A 21,618-nucleotide genomic window follows, 5' to 3' on the forward strand; every position below is an offset into this window, starting at 1 on the left:
CCCCCGTGCCCTCCCAGGCCGGACATGAGCCCTGGGAGGCCGGGGACCCCCGGATCAGCCTGGTGTGCTGCTCTCATGGGTACCGTGAGGGTCGCCTCCGTCTGGGCTCTCGAGGGCTGTCTGGTGGTGGGGCTTGGGGCTTTCCCTGTCCCCCGTCCCCATACTGGGTGCCCCTCTTCCCCTGCCCTTTGCCAGCCCCTGTGAAGGTGAGTCTGCCCTTCTGGGATTGGGGCAGAAACCCTGTTGGGGAAACCACACTGGGCCCGTGTGTCTAGCTGTGGTACAGCCAGGAGCCAGGAGCATCCCTTTGGCCGTTTGGCTGCTTGGGTCCTTCCAAGTCCTTTCATTTAAAAGGCCGGTCAGTTTTAGGTGTGAGCAGGTTTTTACTGATTGGGAAATTGGCATGGGTGACGGGTGATCTCTTCCTACCCTGCACAAACCTGCCCCGGACCTGGAGGAGGCAGCTAGAGGCAGCAGAGAGAACGGCCTGGGGGTTAGACAGCGATTCCTACCAGTCTCACTTCAGCTCTGGGGGTTTTGGGCAAGTTGCTTTCGTGCCCCATGTCTCAGTTTTCCTGCCTGTAAAGTGGGATAACCACATCGTCCCACCTGGGGTGCCGTGAAGATGAAGTCAGGCAGCATTTACTTGAGTGGCTGTTACAGAGCCGTGGAAAGCTGTCTCCATGGAGACAGAGGAGGGTGGAGGGTATCCGGCATCATCCTTCCTGCTCCCCGACAATCACAAAATCTCCTTGTGACCTGATCTCCGGGGAGGGGTGGGGGTCTGCTTGGGTGCAAAAACTTCTGATGACCTGGTTGTCATGGTGACGTGCAGCTCCCTCACCCCCTTGTAGGATGGAGGGGTCCACACGTTGCGGGTACCTGTGTGGAACCAGCAGGAGGTAGAAATTCACGTCCCCATCACCCTCTATCCGAGCATCTTGACGTTTCCGTGGCAACCAAAGACAGGCGCCTATCAGTACACAATAAAGGTAACTGACACCCCACATCTGGGTTCGCTCCTTTGGGGGTTTCCATAGGATTAGGGCTTTTTGTCTATTCTGTGTCTTTTACTGTTACCTTCTAGTGGTTGGAGAGAATTTAAAATCGGGGAGTTTTTATGCTTTTTCTACTTTCTGGGGTGTCCGTCACAGCGTCATATTTTGGCAATCAGAAAAAAAAAAACAAACGCAGATCAACAGACAAGGAAGCATAATAAAGAAAGCCTCGAGGGCACATTCAACTTCAGCATTAGTTTTTGTTAAAAAATAAAATAATAATGATAAAAAAAGGTTGTTTTCCAAAAGCAGTGTAAATACCCTTGGAGAAGAATTTGAAATTCAAGGCGAGAACATCTCTGTCACCTATCAAGTGTTCTCGGTCTTTGATATGCACGCGCCCACCTGGCCTCAGTCAGCGGGCACTGACCGACTCCCATGGGGGCTCGAGCCCCGGTGGCCAGCACTGTCCCTGCTGTCTCCCTGGCCGTGACGACTGTCACCGGCACCTGCTGCCTGTTCACTCAGGTGTGTCCCCGTCCAGAGCTTGGGGTGCTGGCCTCCGATGTGGGGAGCCACTGGACTGCCTGTACTTCGGGGGAGACGGCTAGCAGCAGGAGGGGTGTGTGCCGGGAGGGAGCCTGTGCCTGGTCAGGGAAGCAGCTTCCTGGACCTTGCCGTGTGGCCCAGGGTCCTCCCACTCGGGTCTGCGGGTGCCGCCAGGTCTGGGGCCAGTGTCACGGGCGTGTGCGTGTGTGTGTGTCGGCCACAAGGCCCCCACAGCATGAGGACCGGAAATGAGACCCGGTAGAGAGAGCGAGGTGGGGAGGCGGCCTCCAGCCGGGGGTCAGCTGGTGCTGCAGGTGGTGAGAGGCCGCTGACCGTGAGAGTCAGAGAGCGAGCGTGAGTGTGCGGCAGGAAGAGACGGACAGAGGGAGAGAGAGAGAGCGCGGGCAGGCAGGCGGGCTGATGCACTGGTTTTCCTCCCCAGGCCCACGGCGGGAGTGGGAACTTCAGCTGGTCTTCGTCAAGCCACATGGTGGCCATGGTCACCGTCAAGGGCGTCATGACCACAGGCAGTAACACTGGACTCAGTGTGATCCAGGCGCATGACGTGCAGAACCCGCTCCACTTTGGGGAGATGAAGGTGAGACCTCGGGGCCCCGGACAGCTTGGGGGCGGGGTTGGGGGTGGGGAGAGGCGCAGGACGGAGGTCTCCAGCCCGCCTCCTCACATCCAGCCTTCAGGCTTATTCAGAAGCACTTCGGCCCTCAGTCTTGGACTGGGTTTTGGTGGCCGGCAGGGGGATGGGGGTCAGGCCCCAGCCCTGCCCTTGAGGAGCTCAGGTCACAGCAGGGGGATGGGTGTGACGTCCCCCACCAGGCAGGGGATGAGACCAGAAGGGGCAGGGTCAGCATAGTGAGAGTTTCTGGAAGGGGGACCAGGGAACACAGAAGACATGAGGTAACCAAGGGGCCATTCTAGAAAAGTCCTCAGACCTGAAAGGAATGAAACCTCCAAGTCAGAAGTGCTGCTGAGCGTTGGCAAATTCATGGTCAAAGGGAGGTCCCAGACTCCGTGAGACCTGGCTCTGACTCATTTCCTTCTCTGTACTGGAGCCCTGCACCTGGCTGTTGACCCCAGGTGGTGCAGGACCAGCTCACGTGGCGAAGGCCGTGGGTGGTGGGTGTGAGTCACTGCCACCCACCTTGGCCTCCTGACTTCCTGACCCTGACCCCGACCTCCACCTACCTCTATGACTTCACTTAGGCAGAAGTCAAAGCTCCTTACACAGCGTGTCCAGTCTCAACCTGCTCGTATATTATTTGGGACGTGGATGGACAGGTTGTCCTGGTCTTTATTATATCTGGATCCACATAGATACACACACACACACACACACACACACACACACACACACACACACACCCCTGTCTAAGGATCGATCTCATTCTCACGTAAAAAGGGTCGTAACCGAGACCCTTTAGCTACAGCATGATTGTCAAATTATGGATGAACTGTGACCACTGTCCTCCTCCCCCTGAGTTTCTTTAATCTCAGTACACGTGCTACCTTTCATCCAGTTGCTCAGCAGCCTGGGGATGGTTCCTCGAGAGACTGTGTAATGGCCCCAGAGGCCAGGCTGCCCGGCCCAGACCCACCGTCCAGGTTTTCTCAAGTAGAGGTGGCTAATAAAATCTTAACACAGGGCCTGAGAGCACTGAATGAATTAGCAGTGTTTTTAGAACAGAACCTGGAGTGTGACAAGTTTTGTTTTATAGAAGTGTCATCTGTGGGTGATGATGCCTCTCTCACCCTGTATTGTGGCCTTCTTTATATTCCTCCAGCAAGCTGAGCTGGTACGTGGCTCAGGACCTTTGCACCGACTGTCTCTGCTTCCTGGAATGTTTTCCCCCTACACTTCTGTCTGGCTGCGTCTGACATGGCTCTCAGGTCTGAGCTCCTGGGTCACCTTATCAGAGCGGCCTTCCCTGACAGCTCTGTCCCCCAGTTCACTGCACACACCTGTCCTCCCAGCTCAGTCTCCTCACTGACGTGTCCTCAGTGCCCAGTGCACGGCAGCTCTTAGGAAACACTAGCACATGCCCTTCCTTTCCCGCGGAACCCGATGACCTCAGTCCACGCCACTGTCCCACAGGTGTATGTGATCGAGCCCAGCAGCATGGAGTTCGCACCGTGCCAGGTGGAGGCACGCGTGGGCCAGACCTTGGAGCTGCCGCTGAGGATCAACGGTCTCATTCCTGGTGGGGCCGACGAGGTGGTCACCCTGAGCGACTGCTCCCATTTCGACTTGGCGATCGAGGTGGAGAACCAGGGCGTGTTCCAGCCACTCCCAGGTGAGCCAGCACTGATGAGGGGGCACCAGACAGAATGCCTAAGTTCTCAACAGGGGCTGCCCCCGATTGCCCCCTGGAGGGCTTGAGACATCGGGGCGGGGGGGGGGGCGGGTCATAGCACGAGGAATGACATGTGTCCCCTTGTCCACCATCAGCAGTGGTCTGGTCCGGCTCCTGCCCATCGTGCGACCCACCCTGTCATTGGGCTTTGGGAGCCCTCAGTTGCCACATCTCTAAAATGGGTGTCATCTTAAATAGAATCACATGTCCTCGTGCCCATTGCAGTGCCTGGATTTGCAGTAGGTACTCGGGATACCTGTCGGTAGGGATTTTGGCTGGTGACAGAATCCTGACACCTTGGTGGCATGAAGCGTGTCCACCCCTCAACGCACATTGACCTTTCCTCTTTGGCTTGCCCCGCGGGGCTTCGGTTGTGATGTCGGTGGTAATGGTGGCGGTGGCAGTCAGTTTAAAGAACGTCAACCCCACCAGGTGCAGAGTAAGCACTCAGTATGTGTGTGTGACTCATCAGACTTCGTGGGAGGGCGGGCTATGGTTGGCCCACGTGTCAGATGAAGAGACAGGGAACTGCTCTTCACTAGCTAGCTGCTCAGGGTCACACAAGGGCACAGGTGAGGGTGGGATACAGACCTGGGTGTGTCTGACACTGACCGTGGAGCCATCATCCCCTGAGAGGTGGAGACGGGGCAGTGAGGGGATTCCTGTGGATGAAGAAAGCCAAGGACTGACAATCCAGTGAGGGAGGAAGGTTTGGGGAGGGGTTGGAAGTAACAGGTGGGCAGGGCCTCGGTGGTCAGCCGCCCGGGGTAAAGACCTCTGCATGAGGGAGAGAGAGGCCCGCTGAGGCAGGAGAGGAGCTGCCCCCCTGTGCTGCCCCTGACGTGTGTCCGGGAGGGGAGCCTGCAGGCCGCGGCCCAGGCACCGGCTTGGCACCCAGGAGGTCCTGGGAATGGGGGACAAGGTTTGGGATTCACAGCTATGGGTCTGAGCGTCACTTCTTTCTCACATTGGCTGTGTGATGGTGGACAAGTTGCCCAGCCTCTCTGAACCTACAATCCTTATGGGTAAAATAGGGATACCCGCTCCTCACTAGCTGTGAGGGTTATGAACGAATGTCCCTCAGCCCAGCGCAAGAAGCATGTTTCAAGGAGATTGGTTCTGAAGGTAGCAGCCGAGACCAACACCCGTGGTGTCAAAATTTCCCTCAGAAAGCTCCTGGAATGTCCCTTGGTGTAGAGTACACATGTGGCTTGGTGAAGCCTCGCTTATAGGGTCCAGGCTATATGAGAAATACATACCTTCTAACCTGGAGCCTAGCCTGGCCACAGAGATGCAGGCGTCCAGAGGATCTGTGGGGCCAGTGACCAGGTGGGGCCAGCGGGTTGAGTGACATCTGTCTGGGGCCCAGGAGGCTCATGGGACAGGTGCTTGGGGCAGATGTATCCCCACGCTAGGCTTCCTTCTCTGTCTGTCTGTCTCAGGTGAGATTGCCTGGTTGAGAGGACACGTGATGGGTCCCTCAGTGGCTGCAGCCCCAGGCCCCAAGACCCCCTCTCGGTGAGTTTGGGGCTCCACTTTCTTCCTGCTGGAGTTGGCAGCTGGGGTCCCATTTCCTCCTTGTCCTCATCGCTGAAGCCCCCTTGGAAGCTGTTTGGCCGTGGGCACCATTGCAAGCCTTTGATGGAGCCCCAGGGCTCTGGGCTTGGCGGGGTGCTGCGACACCTGGGCTCCTGCTCTGCCCTGGCCCTTGCTCTGCTCCCAGCCTCGGCTGGTTTTCAGCAGCCTGTTCGCTGAGCACCTAGTAAGTGCTGTGCTCTGGGGGTTCCTGGTGAACACGAGACGTGTGGTGTCTCCTTCATGGCCCACTAAGAACCAAGACAGGTGGCTCCACAGGCATTTACGGTGCCTGGGACGGAGTGGGCCGGTGGGCGAGCACAGGGACCGTGAGTTCTGTCCCACCCCTGGGCGTGCACTCGGCAGGAAAACCTGAACATATTCCTCGGCAGAAGTTGGGTGCCTGAGCCAGTTTGGGGATGTCTGGGAAGGCTGCTTAAATGAAGTGAGAGCTGAACCTGAAGGATGGGAGGGGGAAAATTGGGAGAAGAGTGTTCTGAGAAGCAGGAAGAGTAGGTCAGGAGCCAGAGACCGAAGAGGGAGTGACACGTTCCAGGTTCGGCCCCAGGTCAGGGCGGAGGTCGTGGGACGGGAGAGCCTGGCACTCGGGGAGTGCTGAGTCTCTACACCAGGCAGGCTGGGGCAGGGGGCAGAGGGCATCATGCTCAGACCGCCCCGCCCCCACTCCCCAGCACCCACTTCCCAGCTCTGCAGAGGACCCGGCGTCCTGTCTCACATTCAGGTCCGAGTCCAGGAGAGCATTCGCCCAGCCTCTCTGAACCCGACCGGAAGCCAGCAGGGTCCACACTCAGACCTAGCATTGCTCTATTTGCTGTGTGTGATTGTGGACACAGGCCCACTGGGCAGAGCTGCAGTTTTCCGGGGCTCGTGGGCTCTGCCCGTGGACTCTATAGCCCACCCTTCCTGGCGGTGCGGGGACTTCTGCCCTGGCCACAGTGGTGGCCACTGACACAACAGCGTGCTCTGTCCCAACCTGGAAACATCGCCAGTGCTCCTCAGCTGGTGAATGGATGAGCAGACTGACTGTGGGACACCCTCGCAGCACAGTATTCCGCAATAAAAAGGAACCGGCTTACTGATCATGGGACAGCATAGATGAATTTCAAAAACATGCTGCGTGACAGCCGCCAGACCCAAAGAATGCGCTTCATTGGCGTGCAGTGGGGGGCACACCGATCTCCATGGAGAGAGAGACGGAAAGTACAGCAGTGGCTGCCGGGGACTGGAGAGGGGAGGGCGCCACTGGCCATGGGTGCAGGTTTCGTTTTGGGAGATGAGATGTTCTAGAATTAGTGGTGGTAGTTGCCCAACTCTGTGAATGTGTTAAAAAACCACTGAATTGTGTGTGCACTCGAAATGGGTGATTCTGGGGGGCCTGGGTAGCTCAGTCGGTTAAGCGTCAGACTTCGGCCTGGGTCATGATCTCGTGGTTCATCAGTTCGAGCCCCGCACCGGGCTCTGTGCTGACAGCTCGGAGCCTGGAGCCTGCTGCGGATTCTGTGTCTCCCTCTCTCTCTCTGCCCCACTCCTGCTCATGCTCTCTCTCTCTCTCTCTCAAAAATAAACAAACATTAAAAAAAAAAGCTAAAAAAAAAATAAATGGGTGATTCTGTGACATGTGAGTTATAGTTCAATAAAATTATTATTTAATAAAACCCCAAAACCCTTAAACCATGATGTAAAACGAATGCCATAGTGCTTGCTTCCAGGGAAAGGGGTGAGCAGGGATTGCCTGAGAAGGAGCAGGAGGGAACCATGGGGATAGGTCGTGTCCCGCATCTTGGTAGAGGTTAGGGCTTCACAGGTAGACGCGTCTGTCAGAACTCATGGCATGGTCCACTTAAGATCTGTACTATTTCACTATGTGTAAATTTGACCTTCGGGAAAGAGAACCATGAAGAAATATTGGACTGTGGATAACTATATGTATGCTAAAGCATTTGGAATGAAGTGTACTGATGCCTGCAACTTACTTTTAAATGCATAAAAAAAATAAGATCAGTGGGTAGATGGGTAGGGGGATGGATGGATATGCGGTAGGAGAAATACAGCGAAATATTCATTGTAGAATCTAGGGGATGGGTATGTGGGGTTTCACAGATTTTTTTTCTAAATGTTTGGAAACAAAACAATAAAATACCGTTACACTCCCACTAGAATGCCTTTTTTAAAAATTGTGGAAAATACCAAGTATTGGCAGGGATGCTGTGCAGCAACTAAGAACAGTATAGCTTGATGTAACCATTTTAGGGAACATATTTGGCAGTGATGGTGACATACAAACATACCCGTGCTCCTGGGGAATAAGGACTAGGGGTGAAGATACCGGACTCTTAGGGATACGCCCAGCAGAAATGCCGAAATGCGTCCACCCCAGAAAACACGCATACGTGTTCACAGCAGCACCCTGCTTCAAAGCCCCACTCTGCAAACAACCCAGATGTTTGCAGTAGCATGGGGAAATCGGTCGCTACATATTCATACAGTGAAGTCATATTTACAAATGCGGATAAAAGATGTACATTGTGCAAAGTGTAAGGAGAGCTCTCACCACCAGTGTTGAGCTTAAGAGGATAGACGCACAGGACTTTATGCTCAGTGACTCCCTTCATGTAAAATATAGAAGTCAGCAAAATTAAGCTGTTAGAAGTCAGGTGGCAGTGGTTTTCCTCTGGGGAGGGCTAGTGACCAGAAAGATCTATGGGAGATTCAGGGATACAGGTCATAGTGTTTCTCTAGATACAGGGTGTGTTCAGTTGGTGGGGGAAAAAATCATTATGAATGGTATGCTCATGATAAGTGTATTTTGGTATGGGAATTATACTTCAGATTTTTAAAAAAATTTTTTTTAATGTTTATTATTTTTGAGACAGAGAGACAGAGCGCGAGTGGGGGAGGGACAGAGAGAGAGAGGGAGACACAGGATCCAAAGCAGGCTCCAGGCTCTGAGCTGTCAGCACAGAGCCCGATGCGGGGCTCAAACCCACGAATCGTGAGATCATGACCTGAGCCGAAGTCAGACGCTTAACCGACTGAGCCACCCAGGCGCCCCAGTTCAGATTTTTTAGTTAAAAAAGTTAGATTGTGTATCAAGCCCAGGATGAAGGAGGGGCTGTCAGCCTGTCATGTTTTTCTTGGCAAAGGCAAGTTCACAGGGACCGTTTGGTTCTCTTCTTACAGGGAGGCTGCAGCCAGGGTCTGAGCACTGCAGCGGGGTCAAGGTGAGAGCGGAGGCCCAGGGCTACACCACACTCCTCGTGAGCTACAAACATGGCCACATCCACCTGAGTGCCCGGATCACCATCGCTGCCTACCTGCCCCTCAAGGTGAGCCCACCTCTTCCCCTTGATGCGAATAATTCAGTTGCTCTGGAAAATTTGTATTAAAACCCGATTGGTGGGGCGCCTGGGTGGCTCAGTCGGTTGAGCGTCTGACTCCGGCTCAGGTCATGATCTCACTGTTCGTGAGTTTGAGTCCCGTGTCGGGCTCTGTGCTGACAGCTCGGAGCCTGGAGCCTGCTTCCGATTCTGTCTCTCTCTGCCCCTCCCCTGCTCACACTCTGTTTCTTTCTCTCTGAAGTATACAATGGAACATAAAAAAAAATTTTTTTTAAACCCTGATTGGTCAGAATAGCTTTTGGAATAGCTACCGCTCCCTCTCGTCATCAAGCTGAAATCAGGAAGTGTGTAGAAAGAGCAGGGCCTCCCTGATGGCGGAAGGTGATCGTTGACATCTGTGGGGGTGAAATGCTGTCTGCAGAGGATTCTGGTGCCCGCCTGACATCAGGTACCCAGCTGGTGTGTGAGTCCCCCTTCATCTCTCTGTGGCGAGAGGCCTTCAGAGCTCAGAACTCACTGCCTCGGCTTTGACACTGACTGCCGAGTTTGAATCCAGGTCTGACACCAACTCGGTGGCATTGACTAGTTTAATTTTCTGGGCCTCTGTTTCCCTGCCTGTAAAATGGGGCTAATACAGCACCTAAATCATAGGGTTATGGTGTGGATTAGTGGGGCTAGTGAATGAGAGAGGCTTAGAACAGTGCCTGGGAGGTAGTGAGTGCTCCGTAAGGGTTAGTTTAAAATACAGATGAAAGAGAACCAGACCTTCCTCCAAGGGTGGATGGGAAGGCTTCACGCAGGCCCCGCCGCAGGAAGTGGACCTAATGCAAAGCCTGCCTCTCACACAGGAGGTCCAGAGAGGGTGTGTCAGCTCCCCCTTCAGGGGGCAAAAGGGTTGTCCCGGGGCGCCTCCCAGGGGCCTCCCGGGCTGGGACAGTCAGGGCTTACATTTCCCTGACCCCCAGCTCCAGCCTGCAGGACAGTTCTGGTCCCCTTGGTTTTCGGCAACATGTCTTCTTCCCCCATGTTTCTCTCACCCATTAGAAGCAGGGTCTGTGAGATTAGAGCCTTTCACCTCTGAAACCCTAGCCTGGAGCATGGTGTTTGATACAGAGCAGATAACCACCAACAGGTTTTTTTTTTTCCTTTTTTTTTTTTTCAATTGAGGTATAATTGACATATAACATTATATTAGTTTCAGGTGTATGACATAATGATTCAATATTTGTGTATATTGTGAAATGATCGCCACAGTAAGTCTGGTTAATATCCAGCACCAAAGGTACACATCTTTTTCTTGTGGTGACAACTTTTGAGATCTACTCTTAGCAACTTTCAAATATACAATACGGTATTGTTAACTGCAGGCTTCATGCTGTGCATTACATCGCCGTGAGTTATTTATTTTATAACTGGAAGTTTCTACCTTTTGACTCCCTTCACCCATTTCTTGCCCCACACCCCTCCGCAGCAACCACCAATCTGTTCTCTGTATCTATGACTTTTCTTTTTTTTTTTTTTTTTAGATTACACACATCAGTGAGATCATACAGTGCTTGTCTTACTCTGTCTGACTTAATTCACTTAGCATAATGCCCTCAAGGTCCATCCACGGTGTTGCAAATAGTAGATTTCCTTCTTTTTTATGGTTAAATAATATTCCTCTCTGTGTATGTGTGTCATCTTTATTCATCCATCAATGAACACTTAAGTTATTTCCATATCTTGGCTATTGTAAATAATGCTATAATGAACACGGGAGTGCAAATATCTTTTTGAGTTAGTGTTTTCCTTTCCTGCGGTTAAATACCCAGAAGTGGGTATTATCTGAGAAGGGTTGTTTTGTTTAGAATGAATGAGTGGGCAAATGTGTCCAGGCTTACCAGCCAGGACTGGAGCCAGGTCTCCTGACCACCCCCCCCCCCCCCCACCAAAATTTATATGAATACCTACTACACCAGTCCCGGCTCTACACCTTAGGAATACAACAGAGCAAAAAACACACAGAAATCCCTGCCCTCAGGAACTGGCATTCTAGCAGAGACAGCGGTGGAGACAGTAATAAGCCAATGCATACCATGGAAAAAGTAAGGAAGGAGAGGGTGATAGGGAGGGTAGTAGAAGGGAGGGTGGCAATGTAAAATTAGGAAGTCAGGGTCCCCTCACTGATCAGGAAGCACTGAGGGCTCAGAGAACAGGTTTCAAGAGGATCGACCTCCCTAAGATGGATGGCGTCAGTCACTCTTGAGGAACCCCTGCCGGAGCCTTCCATGAGGTGCGGTTTCCCTAGGACCCTGAGGAGAGATTCTTCAGGGCTCTTCCTGGGTGCTTGCTTCATGACCAGACATCCCAATTATCTGGGGTGTGTGGCTGTAGCATCAGAGGGCACCGAATGAGCTCACTGTCCTGAGGTGGGATTAAGGGTGAAGATAATGTAGACGTGTCCCCAGTCAAGGCTTCCTGACTAGACAAGCTGTAGGAGAAAGATATGACTTTCTTTTTTTATCTTTCTTCTGTCTTGATAACAGTTAAGATCAGGTTTATTTACATGTAACAAAATCTAAAACAGTGTCTTAGCCAAAAGAGAGTTTATTTCTCTTTCATGTGAGAGGTCTTGCCTGGGGCTAGTGTGGCAGTTCCATGGTATCAGGGACCTAGGTTTCTGTCTTTCCTCATTCTAGTATGTGGCTTTCATCCTCACGTTTGCCTCGCAGTCTAAGATAGCTGCTGGAGCTCCAGCTATCACATCTGTATCCCACATAGCTAAAAGAGGAAAGAGCTTTCCTTTCAGCTAAGTTAGCTTCTTGTAGTAGCCTCGTCAGGAGTTTAAAAGAACAGTTTCTACCTGCATCTCACTGGCCAGAACTAAATCCATTGGCCATACCTAGCTTCAACAGAGACCAGGAAATATTTTAGCTAGATACTTTTCTACCCTGACAAAATGAGGGTTCTTTTCTTTAAGGAAGAGGGGAGCATAGAAACTAGGAAAGCAACTATCAGTGACTGTTTGCTTGTCCATCCGTCAATTTACCCTGCAGATTGTCCCTGGGCACTTTGTTGGTACAGTCCAGGCTGGGGAGACAGAGATCCCAGGTGAAGTCCCATACTGTGCCCTGGGTGGCCACTGGTCTGTGGGGGAGGCAGCTGCTCAGACAACTGCAATGAGCATGACAGAGATAAGGAAGAGTCCCGAGGGGGACAGGTCACCAGCGAACACAGAAGGAGAAGGAGGGCATGGAGGCAGGAAGCTTGGCTGCTGAGGGCACTAGAAATAGTATATCTCGGGTGAGATAAGAGGCTGGGAAGTCTCCCTGGGTCAGATCAAGGAGGGTTTTGAATGCTGGGCTAGGGGCTAGATATTTATTCTGTTCTCACCCAGCAGTGGGCAGCTGGTGAAGGTCAGAGGAGGACAAAATCAGGTCCACACATAAGATGGGCACCACTCAGCTCTGGCCCCCACCCCCGACTTACATGTACCTTCCTCCATCTGTTTGGACTATGGAGGCCTTGTTCTTGCTGGCTACCTAATTCCCTCCGCGGTCCGCACCCCAGGTACTCTTCAGCTTTTGTCTGCTGCAGGGATCTGGAGACCCTTGACCCCCATGCAGGTTACTCTCTGGGAGCCCCCAGTGCCCGGGTGTGAGGACCCCCCCTGGCTCCCCGTTCCCACAATGGAGCTGTTCAGTACGGCTGAACACGATGACCCCAGAGCCGCTGGGATAGCCAGGGGAAGTGGGGCCTTCACTTCCAACCACCCCACCCCTCTCCTGCTGTCTTTTGGTCCTAGACCAAGCGTGAGTATCCTGTGAAGGGGTGCGTGCATTCCATCTGCTAGAAATGTAAACCGTCTGCGCTAAGGGCCTCTGGATGTTTAGACTCACCCTCTTGGTTCTGCAAATCAGGAGACCGAGGCCCAGAGTAGACGTCTGGTCTGACGTGCGCAGACCCTCTCCTCTCTGGTTTGCCCCTTCAAGTATCTGTGCTCTGACATCCACTGAGGAGCCCTTATGATTTATGAGCGTCCTTCGTTAGCAGTGGTGATTATTAACCTTTCTCCCTGGCACAGAATTCTCTGGCCCGTTTATGCCTGAATGGGAGGAGAATTACACGCGAAGGTGGTAATTCATAGTTTGGCAGCTGTTAATTATAGGACGTGTGGTGCCTTTACACAGTCTTTCCCTTTGGGCTGGTGGTGGAAAAAAAAATCCTTTGGCAGGGTTTACAGTGACCTGTTTTGCCCGCAGTGAAGTTTTGCTGGTTGTAGCATTGACACACGGGGAAGAACAGGGGATCTGCAATCGGAACAGACTGGATACACTTGGACACGTTGCTTCACTTTGCTGGGATTCATGTTTTCCATCTGTAAAATGGGGATGATAAGGATAGTTGATAATAGCACGGGCCATTTTTTTTTTTTTAATGTTCACTTATGTTTGACAGGATGCGAGTGGGAGAGGGGCAGAGACCGGACAGAGGATCCGAAGCAGGCTCTGAGCTGTCAGTGCAGAGCCGGATGCAGGGCTCAAACTCATGAACCGAGAGAGCACAACCTGAGGTGAAGTCTGACACTCAAACGACTGAGCCACCCAGGTGCCCTAGCTCAGGTCCTTTATTGAGCCCGTGTTGCTGGACATGTATTTGGGGCTTTCATTCACATTCCCTTGAATCTCTTTTTTAAAAAATTTATTTACTTATTTTGAGACAGAGAGGGAAAGAGAGAATCCCAAGCAGGCTCTGCACTGTCAGCACAGAGCACGATGTGGGTCTCCAACTCACATACCATGAGATCATGACCTGAGCCAAAGTCAAGATCAGAGGCTTAACCGACTGAGCCCCCCAGGCACCCCCTGCCCCCAACTCCTTGAATCTCTGTGGTAAAATCCCACGAGGTGCAAGTTCTTGTTATACCCATTTTACAGAATGCAGAGACTGAGCCTCCTAGAGGTTAACCTGCTTGCGGTCACACAGCTAGCCAGTAACAGCTTCATTCTAGTTGTGGCGACAGAAACAAATGACTACATACAAAGTGATAGCAGGTAGTAATAAGGGCAGTTGAGCGGGAAAGGAGGTAGCAGGTGACAAGAGGTTCTGCCTTACAGGATCAGAGAAGGCCTCTTGGAGGAGGTGATGTTTGAGCAAAGAGGCCTAAGTGGAGTAGGAGGGCCAGGGAGGAAAAGTCAAAGGCCCTGGTCATGCTTGGCCATTCACATGCAGAAAAAGGGCTATCTTGATGGTTTCAAAATCTGGGCATGCAACAAGGCAGAGTCTGCGGGTGGGGGTGCCCCAGGTTTTTTGAAATTGCCTGCGTCTACACATGTGCATATGTGTGCAGGGAGGGATTCCTGGAGAGTTGATAACCAATAACAAATTCAGAAAAATATTGGGAAAAAAAAGTTAAAAGGACAGAATTCTCATTGACAAGTGATTCCCTTTCTTTGCTAAGGGTTTAATGTAAGTCCACAGCCAAGAGAAGCTGTGCCCCGTAGGCCTCAGCAGATCGTCACCCTGTGCCCCTCGAGGGCGTGTGCATCTTAAAGCTGTCACTCCGGTGACTCCCCTCCATAGCGAGGTGGCAACTGGCTGGGGCACTGCTCTGGGTCCAGGACTACGGGTGACAGCCAGGTGGTTGTCTGAATCTGTGAGGACGTCAGGTTCTTGGCAGTTGAGGAATTACACAGCCGCCGTGGGGGTGAGGGCATGGAGGGAGCTAGGTGAAGGGTCAGGGGGCCCTGAGGGGTGGGTCCGTCACCCCAGTCCTGGCAGGTGACTACAGAAATAGACTAACACCCTACAGTGAGTGGAGTTCACACATGCGGGTCCAAAATGGAAGGGGCTGGCACTGTCTGAGCGCTGGGATGCTTTGGTTCAGCCCAGGCTTTATGACATCCCAGCAATACATTCTGGTCTCTACCCGCAGAGGGGTGGGAGACTGGATGTTCTGCCTCAAGCAGCACCAACACTCAGGGCTCCAAGGATTCTTGGAGAGGAGAGCTTGGGAGAACCGGACCTGGACATAGCTGTCAAGTACACTACGTTATAGGCATTAAACTAAGGACTCCCTCGATCTGTGTTAGCGGTAGCCTCCATACTCCCAGCATGCTGGCCATTCTGAACCAGAAGCGGCCCCTGCCCAGGTGGACTCCAGGCTAATGCAGGCACAGCACCTGTGTGCATCTGTGCTGTGCCCACAGCAGACATAGCTGATGGATCCTGGCGCCCTTTACTGCGTGGTGCTGATTCCACCTTAGGAACCGGCTCCGTGGACCCCCACCCTCGCCAGCTGTTGAAAGGCAGTCAGAGGAACAGGTGTTTGTAACTCTTATTCTAAAAGACGTTGGGAATCATGAGAGGTTAAGGTATTGTTTAGGCCAAGAGTAGGGGACAGGCACACACTTAGTCACTGCAGCTTTGTAATGACCCATCTGTCAGACACATTGGTCTGTTTCCAGGTGTCAGTTTTAGGGTTTGGTTTTTGTTTTTACTATTATGTATATGTAAGTTATATAGTTCCAGAGTTAAAGCTATATCAGAAAGATACTTAGGGGTGCCTGGTGGCCCAGTTAAGCATCCAATTCTTGGTTTCAGCTTGGGTCGTGGTCTCATGGTTCCTGAATTTGAGCCCCGCATCGAGCTCTGAGCTGACAGTGCAGAGGTTGCTTCAGATTCTCTCTCCCCCTCTCTCTCTGCCCTTCTCTCTCAAAATAAATAAATAAAACTTAAAAAAAAAAAAGAGAGATACTTAGAAATCTCACCTCCATTCCTTTTTGGGGGAGTCAAGAGTCACATGTAGACTTTTGACATGCTGGGTGGGTCAGCACCCCTAACCCCTGCGTAGTTCAAAGGTCAACTCTCTATACAAATATCAAATTGTTATGCTGTACATCTGAAGCCAATGCTATGTTATATGTCAATTATATCTCAATAAAAAGTTAAGTAAAAAAGTAACTAAATTCTTTAAAAAGAGTGCACATTTCCCTGCATACTCACCAGCAGAGTGTGTGCTCAAACTTTTAGATTCTTGCTAATCATATGGCTACGAAATAGTATCACGGGGTCACCTAGGTGGCTCAGTTGGTTGAGCATCAGACTTTGGCTCAGGTCATGATCTCATGGTTCATGGGTTCAAGCCCCACATCGGGCTGTGTGCTGACAGCTCAGAGCCTGGAGCCTGCTTCGGATTCTGTATCTCCCTCTCTCTCTGACCCATCCTCTGCTCATGTTCTGTCTCTCTCTCTCTCTCTCTCTCTCTCTCAAAAAATATATATGCATTAAAAAAAAAATTAAAAAAAAAAAAGAATCTAGGGGCAGGGTGCCTGGGTGGCTCAGTTGGTTAAGCATCAGACTTCAGCTCAGGTCATGATCTCACAGTTTGTGAGTTTGAGTCCCACATCGGGCTCTGTGCTAACAGCTCAGAGCCTGGAGCCTGCTTCGGATTCTGTGTCTCCCTCTCTCTCTGCCCCTCCCTGCTCACGTTCTGTCTGTCTCTCTCAAAAATAAATAAACATTAAAAAAAAAAAAAAGAAATAGTACCACAGAGTCATTGTAATTTCCCGTCTTTTTTAAAAAAAATATTCTTGTTTTCTCTACATTTTTTATTTCTCATACAGTTTGATTGCTGTGGTTATAGAAGAAAGCAGGCCTTACCTTTAATGAACCCTTAGGCTGATCAGGGAGGTAGGTCCCCAGACCAATCATTTCCTTGCAGTATGCTGACACGAGGCAAAGCAGGGACCAGAGAATGAGCTGTCTGCCCTGGCAGGCTGGACGTCATCGGGTGAGGGAGGAAGTGGGGGCTTCTTGGAGAAAGGAGTAGGTAAGGGGACAGGGTCAGTGGGGTGGCTTCTGTGAGGGCTAGTCTAAAGGTGGGACTAGGAGAGATAAGGCGAGGGCTACCCTGGAAGAGCCCGAATCCTGGGCTAAGGCTTTCTTCCGAGGACAGCAGGTGCTACAGAATGGTTTAGTGCAGGAGTGACGGGGTCAGATCTGTGCTTTCAGAAGGGACATCTGGAAGTTCTTGGAGGGTAGAGTGGGGTCCAACAGGGAAGCCCGCTGGTAAGTAAGTAGTTGGGGCAACCTCAGCGAGACCCTCTGGAGCAGAGCAGGTAAGCCCCAGCAGGGAGCCAGGGAGCAAGGCTGCAGGACCCCTCAAAGAGACCCCAGCTGTGTCTGTGGAGGGAGGTGTCCTTGGGCAGAGCAAACCACGTCTTCCTGGTGGAGCTGGCCCTCTCCCTGATGTTGGATGGGAATGGCACCCTTTCTTATAGACTCTAAGCTCTGCCCTTGTCTGTGCAGGGAGGCCCTGGGACCCTCAGCACAAAGACTGTGAAAGCAGATGAGGGCTTTTATAAAAAAAAATTTTTATTTTGTTTTATTTTAAAGCTTATTTATTTTTGAGAGAGAGAGAAAGCATGTGCTCAAGTGAGTGAGGAAGGGGCAGATAGAGAGGGAGACATAGAATCCCAAGCAGGCTCCAGGATCTGAGCTGTCAGCACACAGCCTGATGTGGGGCTCAAACCCACGAACTGCGAGTTCATGACCTGAGCTGAATTCGGACGCTTAACCGACTAAGCCACCCAGGCGCTCCTAAAAAATTATTTTACTTTGTCCTTATTTGTTGAGTACTTGTAGGACTTAACGTTCACTCTTTCCTTCAGCAAATAATGATTGAGCACCGACTATGGGCCAGGCACTGTTCTAAGTGCTGGGGACAAAGCAGGCAAAAAAGTCTTGCCCCCTCCCCTTCCCCCCAAAGCTTATCCGTACGTTGTAGAAAGCGTGGGAGAGTCTGTGGAGGAAAAAGGAAACAAACCGCCAGCAAGGACAGGCTGCCTGCGTTTCCCTCAGTCTTCTGGTGTGTTTCTTTGTAGGATGGCTTTATGCTTTTTAAAGCCACGCGGCTGTGATCAAACTGGAGTCAGTTTTGTATCCGGCTCTTTGTACGTGCTGCCTCGGGGACCCGTGGAACCTCCCATTGTGTGGATGTACCATGTTTATTTACCCAGCCCCGCACTGTGGATTTCAGATTGTTGCCTATGATTTGCTATTATAGGTAATAGTGTGACGAACGTCTCTTTGTGGGTGAATCTGTTTCTGTCCTTCCTGTTCTGTTTAGGTTAGGTTCCAGGTGAGGAGTTCCTGGGTTCCAGGGCAAGTGCTGTGGGTATTTTCAAGGCTTTTACTGATTATTTCACAGAAGAGGCAAGTCTGTTTAGCCCTCCCCTCAGCGGCATATCAGAGAGTGAGGACACAGTTCTTCCCAGAGCCTTCCTATGCCTTTGGATCTTGACAACAGTCCTGGTAGTGTTGCTGATGAGCAGACTGAGTTCCAGAGAGGACTTGGGGCTTGCCTGACCTCTGCAGGGGCGAGTTGGCAGCAGGGCAAGCCCTGCACAGGCCTCCCAGAGGAATGCTGCCTCTCCTTTCCCCCTCACCTCCCCCCCACAGGCTGTTGACCCCTCCTCCGTCGCCTTGGTGACCCTTGGCTCCTCAAAGGAGATGCTGTTCGAAGGAGGTCCCAGACCCTGGGTCCTCGAGCCTTCCAAATTCTTCCGGAACATCACTTCTGAAGACACAGACAGCATCAGTCTGGCTCTCTTTGGGCCCTCTACCTCCCGGAATTACCAGCAACACTGGATCCTCGTGACCTGCCAGGCCTTGGGCGAGCAGGTAAGAACATGGCTGTCCCTAGACCCACCTTGCCCAGAGGGAGGGGTGCAAAGTCGTGTTGCCTGAGTACCCTGCTGTGCTCACAGCACCATTTCACAGACAGGCAAACTGAGGATCAGTGAGGTGGAATGACTGAGTAGACACAGGCAGGTTGGTCTGGGGGCAGCCGCTGGGACCCTCCTGACACATGGCGGCTTTGCTAGAGCCAGTCAGTCTCAGCTCCCTCTCCACTAGTGGGGGGACCTATTGTCTCTCTGGACTGCGTTTCCTGCCACCAGATCAGAGGATGGGACGAGATCGGGGGTCACAGTCAGAGGCCTCCAGGGTTCAGGCGGATATCATAAACGAGTGAGGCTTCAGCCCAGATTTGGGAGATTGTTTTTGGTGTTTCAGGATAAGCCAGGAATCCCCGTAGTTTTTCTTTCTTTTTTTTTTTTTCTGTGAAATCTCTTGATTTTTGTTTTCCACAATGCTGAATGAAAACCAAAAAAATTAGGAGACTGGGTGGACCAAACACAACACGTCTGTGGCCGAACTCTCGTGGGGCTAGAGCCACACCGGAGCCCCTGTGTGAAGGACTGGGCTGGACGGGGTGGCAGCTTGCCCATCCGGTCCCTGTGCCTGGTCCTCCGGAGGCTCAGGGCCGCCCACTAATTTGCTTCTAGCAGGGATGTAGCCCTCCATTCACAGGGTGCCCTGGAGCCGGGAAACAGAAAGAGGGTGGGAGGCCAGCGTGACCCAAGAAAGAAGGAGAGGGGCGCCTGGGTGGCTCAGTCGGTTGAGCATCCAACTCTTGATTTCGGCTCAGGTCATGATCCCAGGTTTGTGGGTCGAGCCCCGTGTCAGGCTCTGCACAGATCATGGAGCCTGCTTAGATTCTCTTTCTCCCTCTGCCCCTCTCCCCCACTCTGTGTCCTCTCTCTCTAAAATAAAATTTAAAAAACATTAAAAAAAAAAAAAAAGAAAGAGAACACGTCTTCAGGGAAGTGGAGAATCCCTTTGCATGTCTAATAGTGCCAGCTGGTGTTAAAACACACATGCACACCACCCCCCCCCCCCCCCCCCCCCCCGCCAAGGTACCCTTATGAAGCTTGCCACACTGAGACTCCCTTGGTGTGAGCAGAAAAGATGCACAGTGAAAGACCCTGATTCCCGCTGGCTTTGTCTTTTTTAACTAATAAGTAAAAGAAATGTAAGTAATACCATGAGGATAAACCCAGTCCAGAACTAAGCTAGAGAACTTTCTTCTCCCTGACTCGGCTTGCTCATCCGCATCCCCCACTGGGCTATAGGGGTTGGGCCTCTGAACAGAGGCGCCTCCGGGACCCTTCTACTCCTGTGCCGTGTGCCTCAGTTCCTTGGGACGTCGGGGTGGAGGCCGAGAGCCTGCAGGGCAGCATGGAAACCGCCCTCCGTCCTGTCTTGGGATCAGGAAGGCTGAGGGACTCTGGGCCGGACCACGTGTCCTAAAGAAAGTGTGTGTCATTTCAGGGGCCTGGGGCACTCTCTGGGGATGGACCGTTAGCTGCGGTCATAAAACTCGGGCCTGGGCTTGATTTCTGATGCCCCAGCTCTCAAAGCAGACTCAAGCTTCCCTCTTTTCTGGCACCTTTAATTTTGGCCTCTGCAGCGGCCAGCCGAGCTTCTCTCAAGAAGGAAGGTGTGCAGGCCGAGGCCCCCCATGGCCCTTCTCCCTTCCGGCTGCCATGCGGGCCTCTGTCCGTCGGCACACGCCCTCCCACACCTGCGCCTTACTGTGATGAATCCTCCAAAGTCAGTGTGGGCTCCTCCTTTAGAAAATCCACAGGCTTGTGAATTTGCTCAGTCAACTATGAGGTGTTCGCAGGGTCCTGCGCAGCCGCGAGGCATCACCAATCCGCCTCCTCCCTGGCTCACGGAGCAGGAGGCGTTCGGCTGGCATTTGTAGAGGGCATCAGAGCCCCTGCGGGAAGGCCTCTCGCATGTTGAAAGAGCACGCTGCCACACATGTCACTGGACCTTTGTAACCCCCTGGTGGGGTAGCTCTCACCTTCCCATTCTATGGAGCAGCAAACCAAGTCCAAGGTTGCTGGGTGGGGAGGCCAGGCTCACGGTGGAGCAGGCACTCGGACCCTGAGTGCTCCTGTGCCCCGCCAGGTCATCGCCCTCTCGGTGGGGAACAAGCCCAGTGTCACCAACCCCTTCCCCGCACTGGAGCCCGCCGTGGTGAAGTTCGTCTGCGCCCCGCCCTCCAGGCTCACCCTGACGCCCGTCTACGCCAGCCCCCAGCTGGACCTATCGTGCCCGCTGCTGCAGCAGAACAAGCAGGTGGTGAGTGGGCAGTTCTCGCGGGGGGCAGCGGGGGTGTGGTGATGAGGACGGGTCAGCACTGTGCCACCTCCCCTCCGTGCACGGGGCCTGCTTTTGTCCGGCTTTTACGTATCGGGGGGCTGTGTTTCAAACGTAAATGTGGGAGGGGGAAGAAAGTCACTCGGGGGTTCTTCTGACGAGTGGGGCTGGAAGGTGAACCCACGGGCCTGGAGCACCTGGGCTTCTGGCCAGTCTAACCCTCCACGCCAGGACACCCAGAGATCGGGCGACAGATGTGGAGGACTTAGAAGCCCTGCTGTTCAGGGTCAGGGGTACGGACACCCTCCCGGCCAGCCCCAGCCCCCAGCCCCTTCACAGAGGCGGAGACTAGGCAGGTTTCTTTCCCTTCATTCCTTCACTGTGTATTTGTTGAGCACCTTCTCAGTGTGAGGCACAGAACTCGGGGTTCTAGAATACAGGAGTACTCCGGTTGGTGAGACATCTGCCCCACGGAGGTGACAGCAAGAGCAGGAGGCCCGCAAACAGTAGGCAAGATGGACAGAAGGTGGGAAGCGCCGTGGAGCAAGTGAGGCAGGGTGCGGGACGGCTGCCATGGGAGGCCGCTTCAGATGGAGCCAGGAAAGGCCTCCGTGAGGAGGGCACATACCGTGTCAGGAGATGCCAGCCGAGAAGAGCAGAAGGAAGGGTGTTCCGGGCAGGTAGAACAGCAAGTGCAAAGGCCCTGAGGTTAGCCTGGGGTCTCTGCATCCCTGCTGCCCACGCAGCAATCAGAACCATTGTGTGTTCTCTCAC

The 21,618-nt window shown here is 52.7% G+C and overlaps 1 protein-coding gene across 6 annotated transcripts in view; it reads left to right on the plus strand.

The window, feature by feature from the left end:
• NUP210 (nucleoporin 210) overlaps positions 1 to 21,618 on the plus strand; it is a 108,691-nt gene that overhangs the window by 39,975 nt on the left and 47,098 nt on the right. For 5 of the 6 annotated variants that reach the window (XR_013554107.2, XM_078442713.2, XM_078442715.2 and 2 more), the window contains exons 11-16: positions 855 to 992; positions 1,990 to 2,145; positions 3,658 to 3,856; positions 8,693 to 8,838; positions 18,295 to 18,516; positions 20,653 to 20,826. Coding sequence is in view for 5 of the 6 variants with exons in the window: in XM_078442713.2 (XP_078298839.2) it covers positions 855 to 992; positions 1,990 to 2,145; positions 3,658 to 3,856; positions 8,693 to 8,838; positions 18,295 to 18,516; positions 20,653 to 20,826 (1,035 nt within the window). In the remaining variant the exon portion in view is untranslated. The remainder of the gene's footprint in view (positions 1 to 854; positions 993 to 1,989; positions 2,146 to 3,657; positions 3,857 to 8,692; positions 8,839 to 18,294; positions 18,517 to 20,652; positions 20,827 to 21,618) is intronic. The other variant, XM_078442712.2, reaches the window with a different exon arrangement.

This window comes from Panthera onca, chromosome A2, assembly GCF_046562875.1.
Source record: "Panthera onca isolate mPanOnc1 chromosome A2, mPanOnc1 haplotype 2, whole genome shotgun sequence".
In the NCBI taxonomy this organism is placed as follows: Eukaryota; Metazoa; Chordata; class Mammalia; order Carnivora; family Felidae; genus Panthera; species Panthera onca.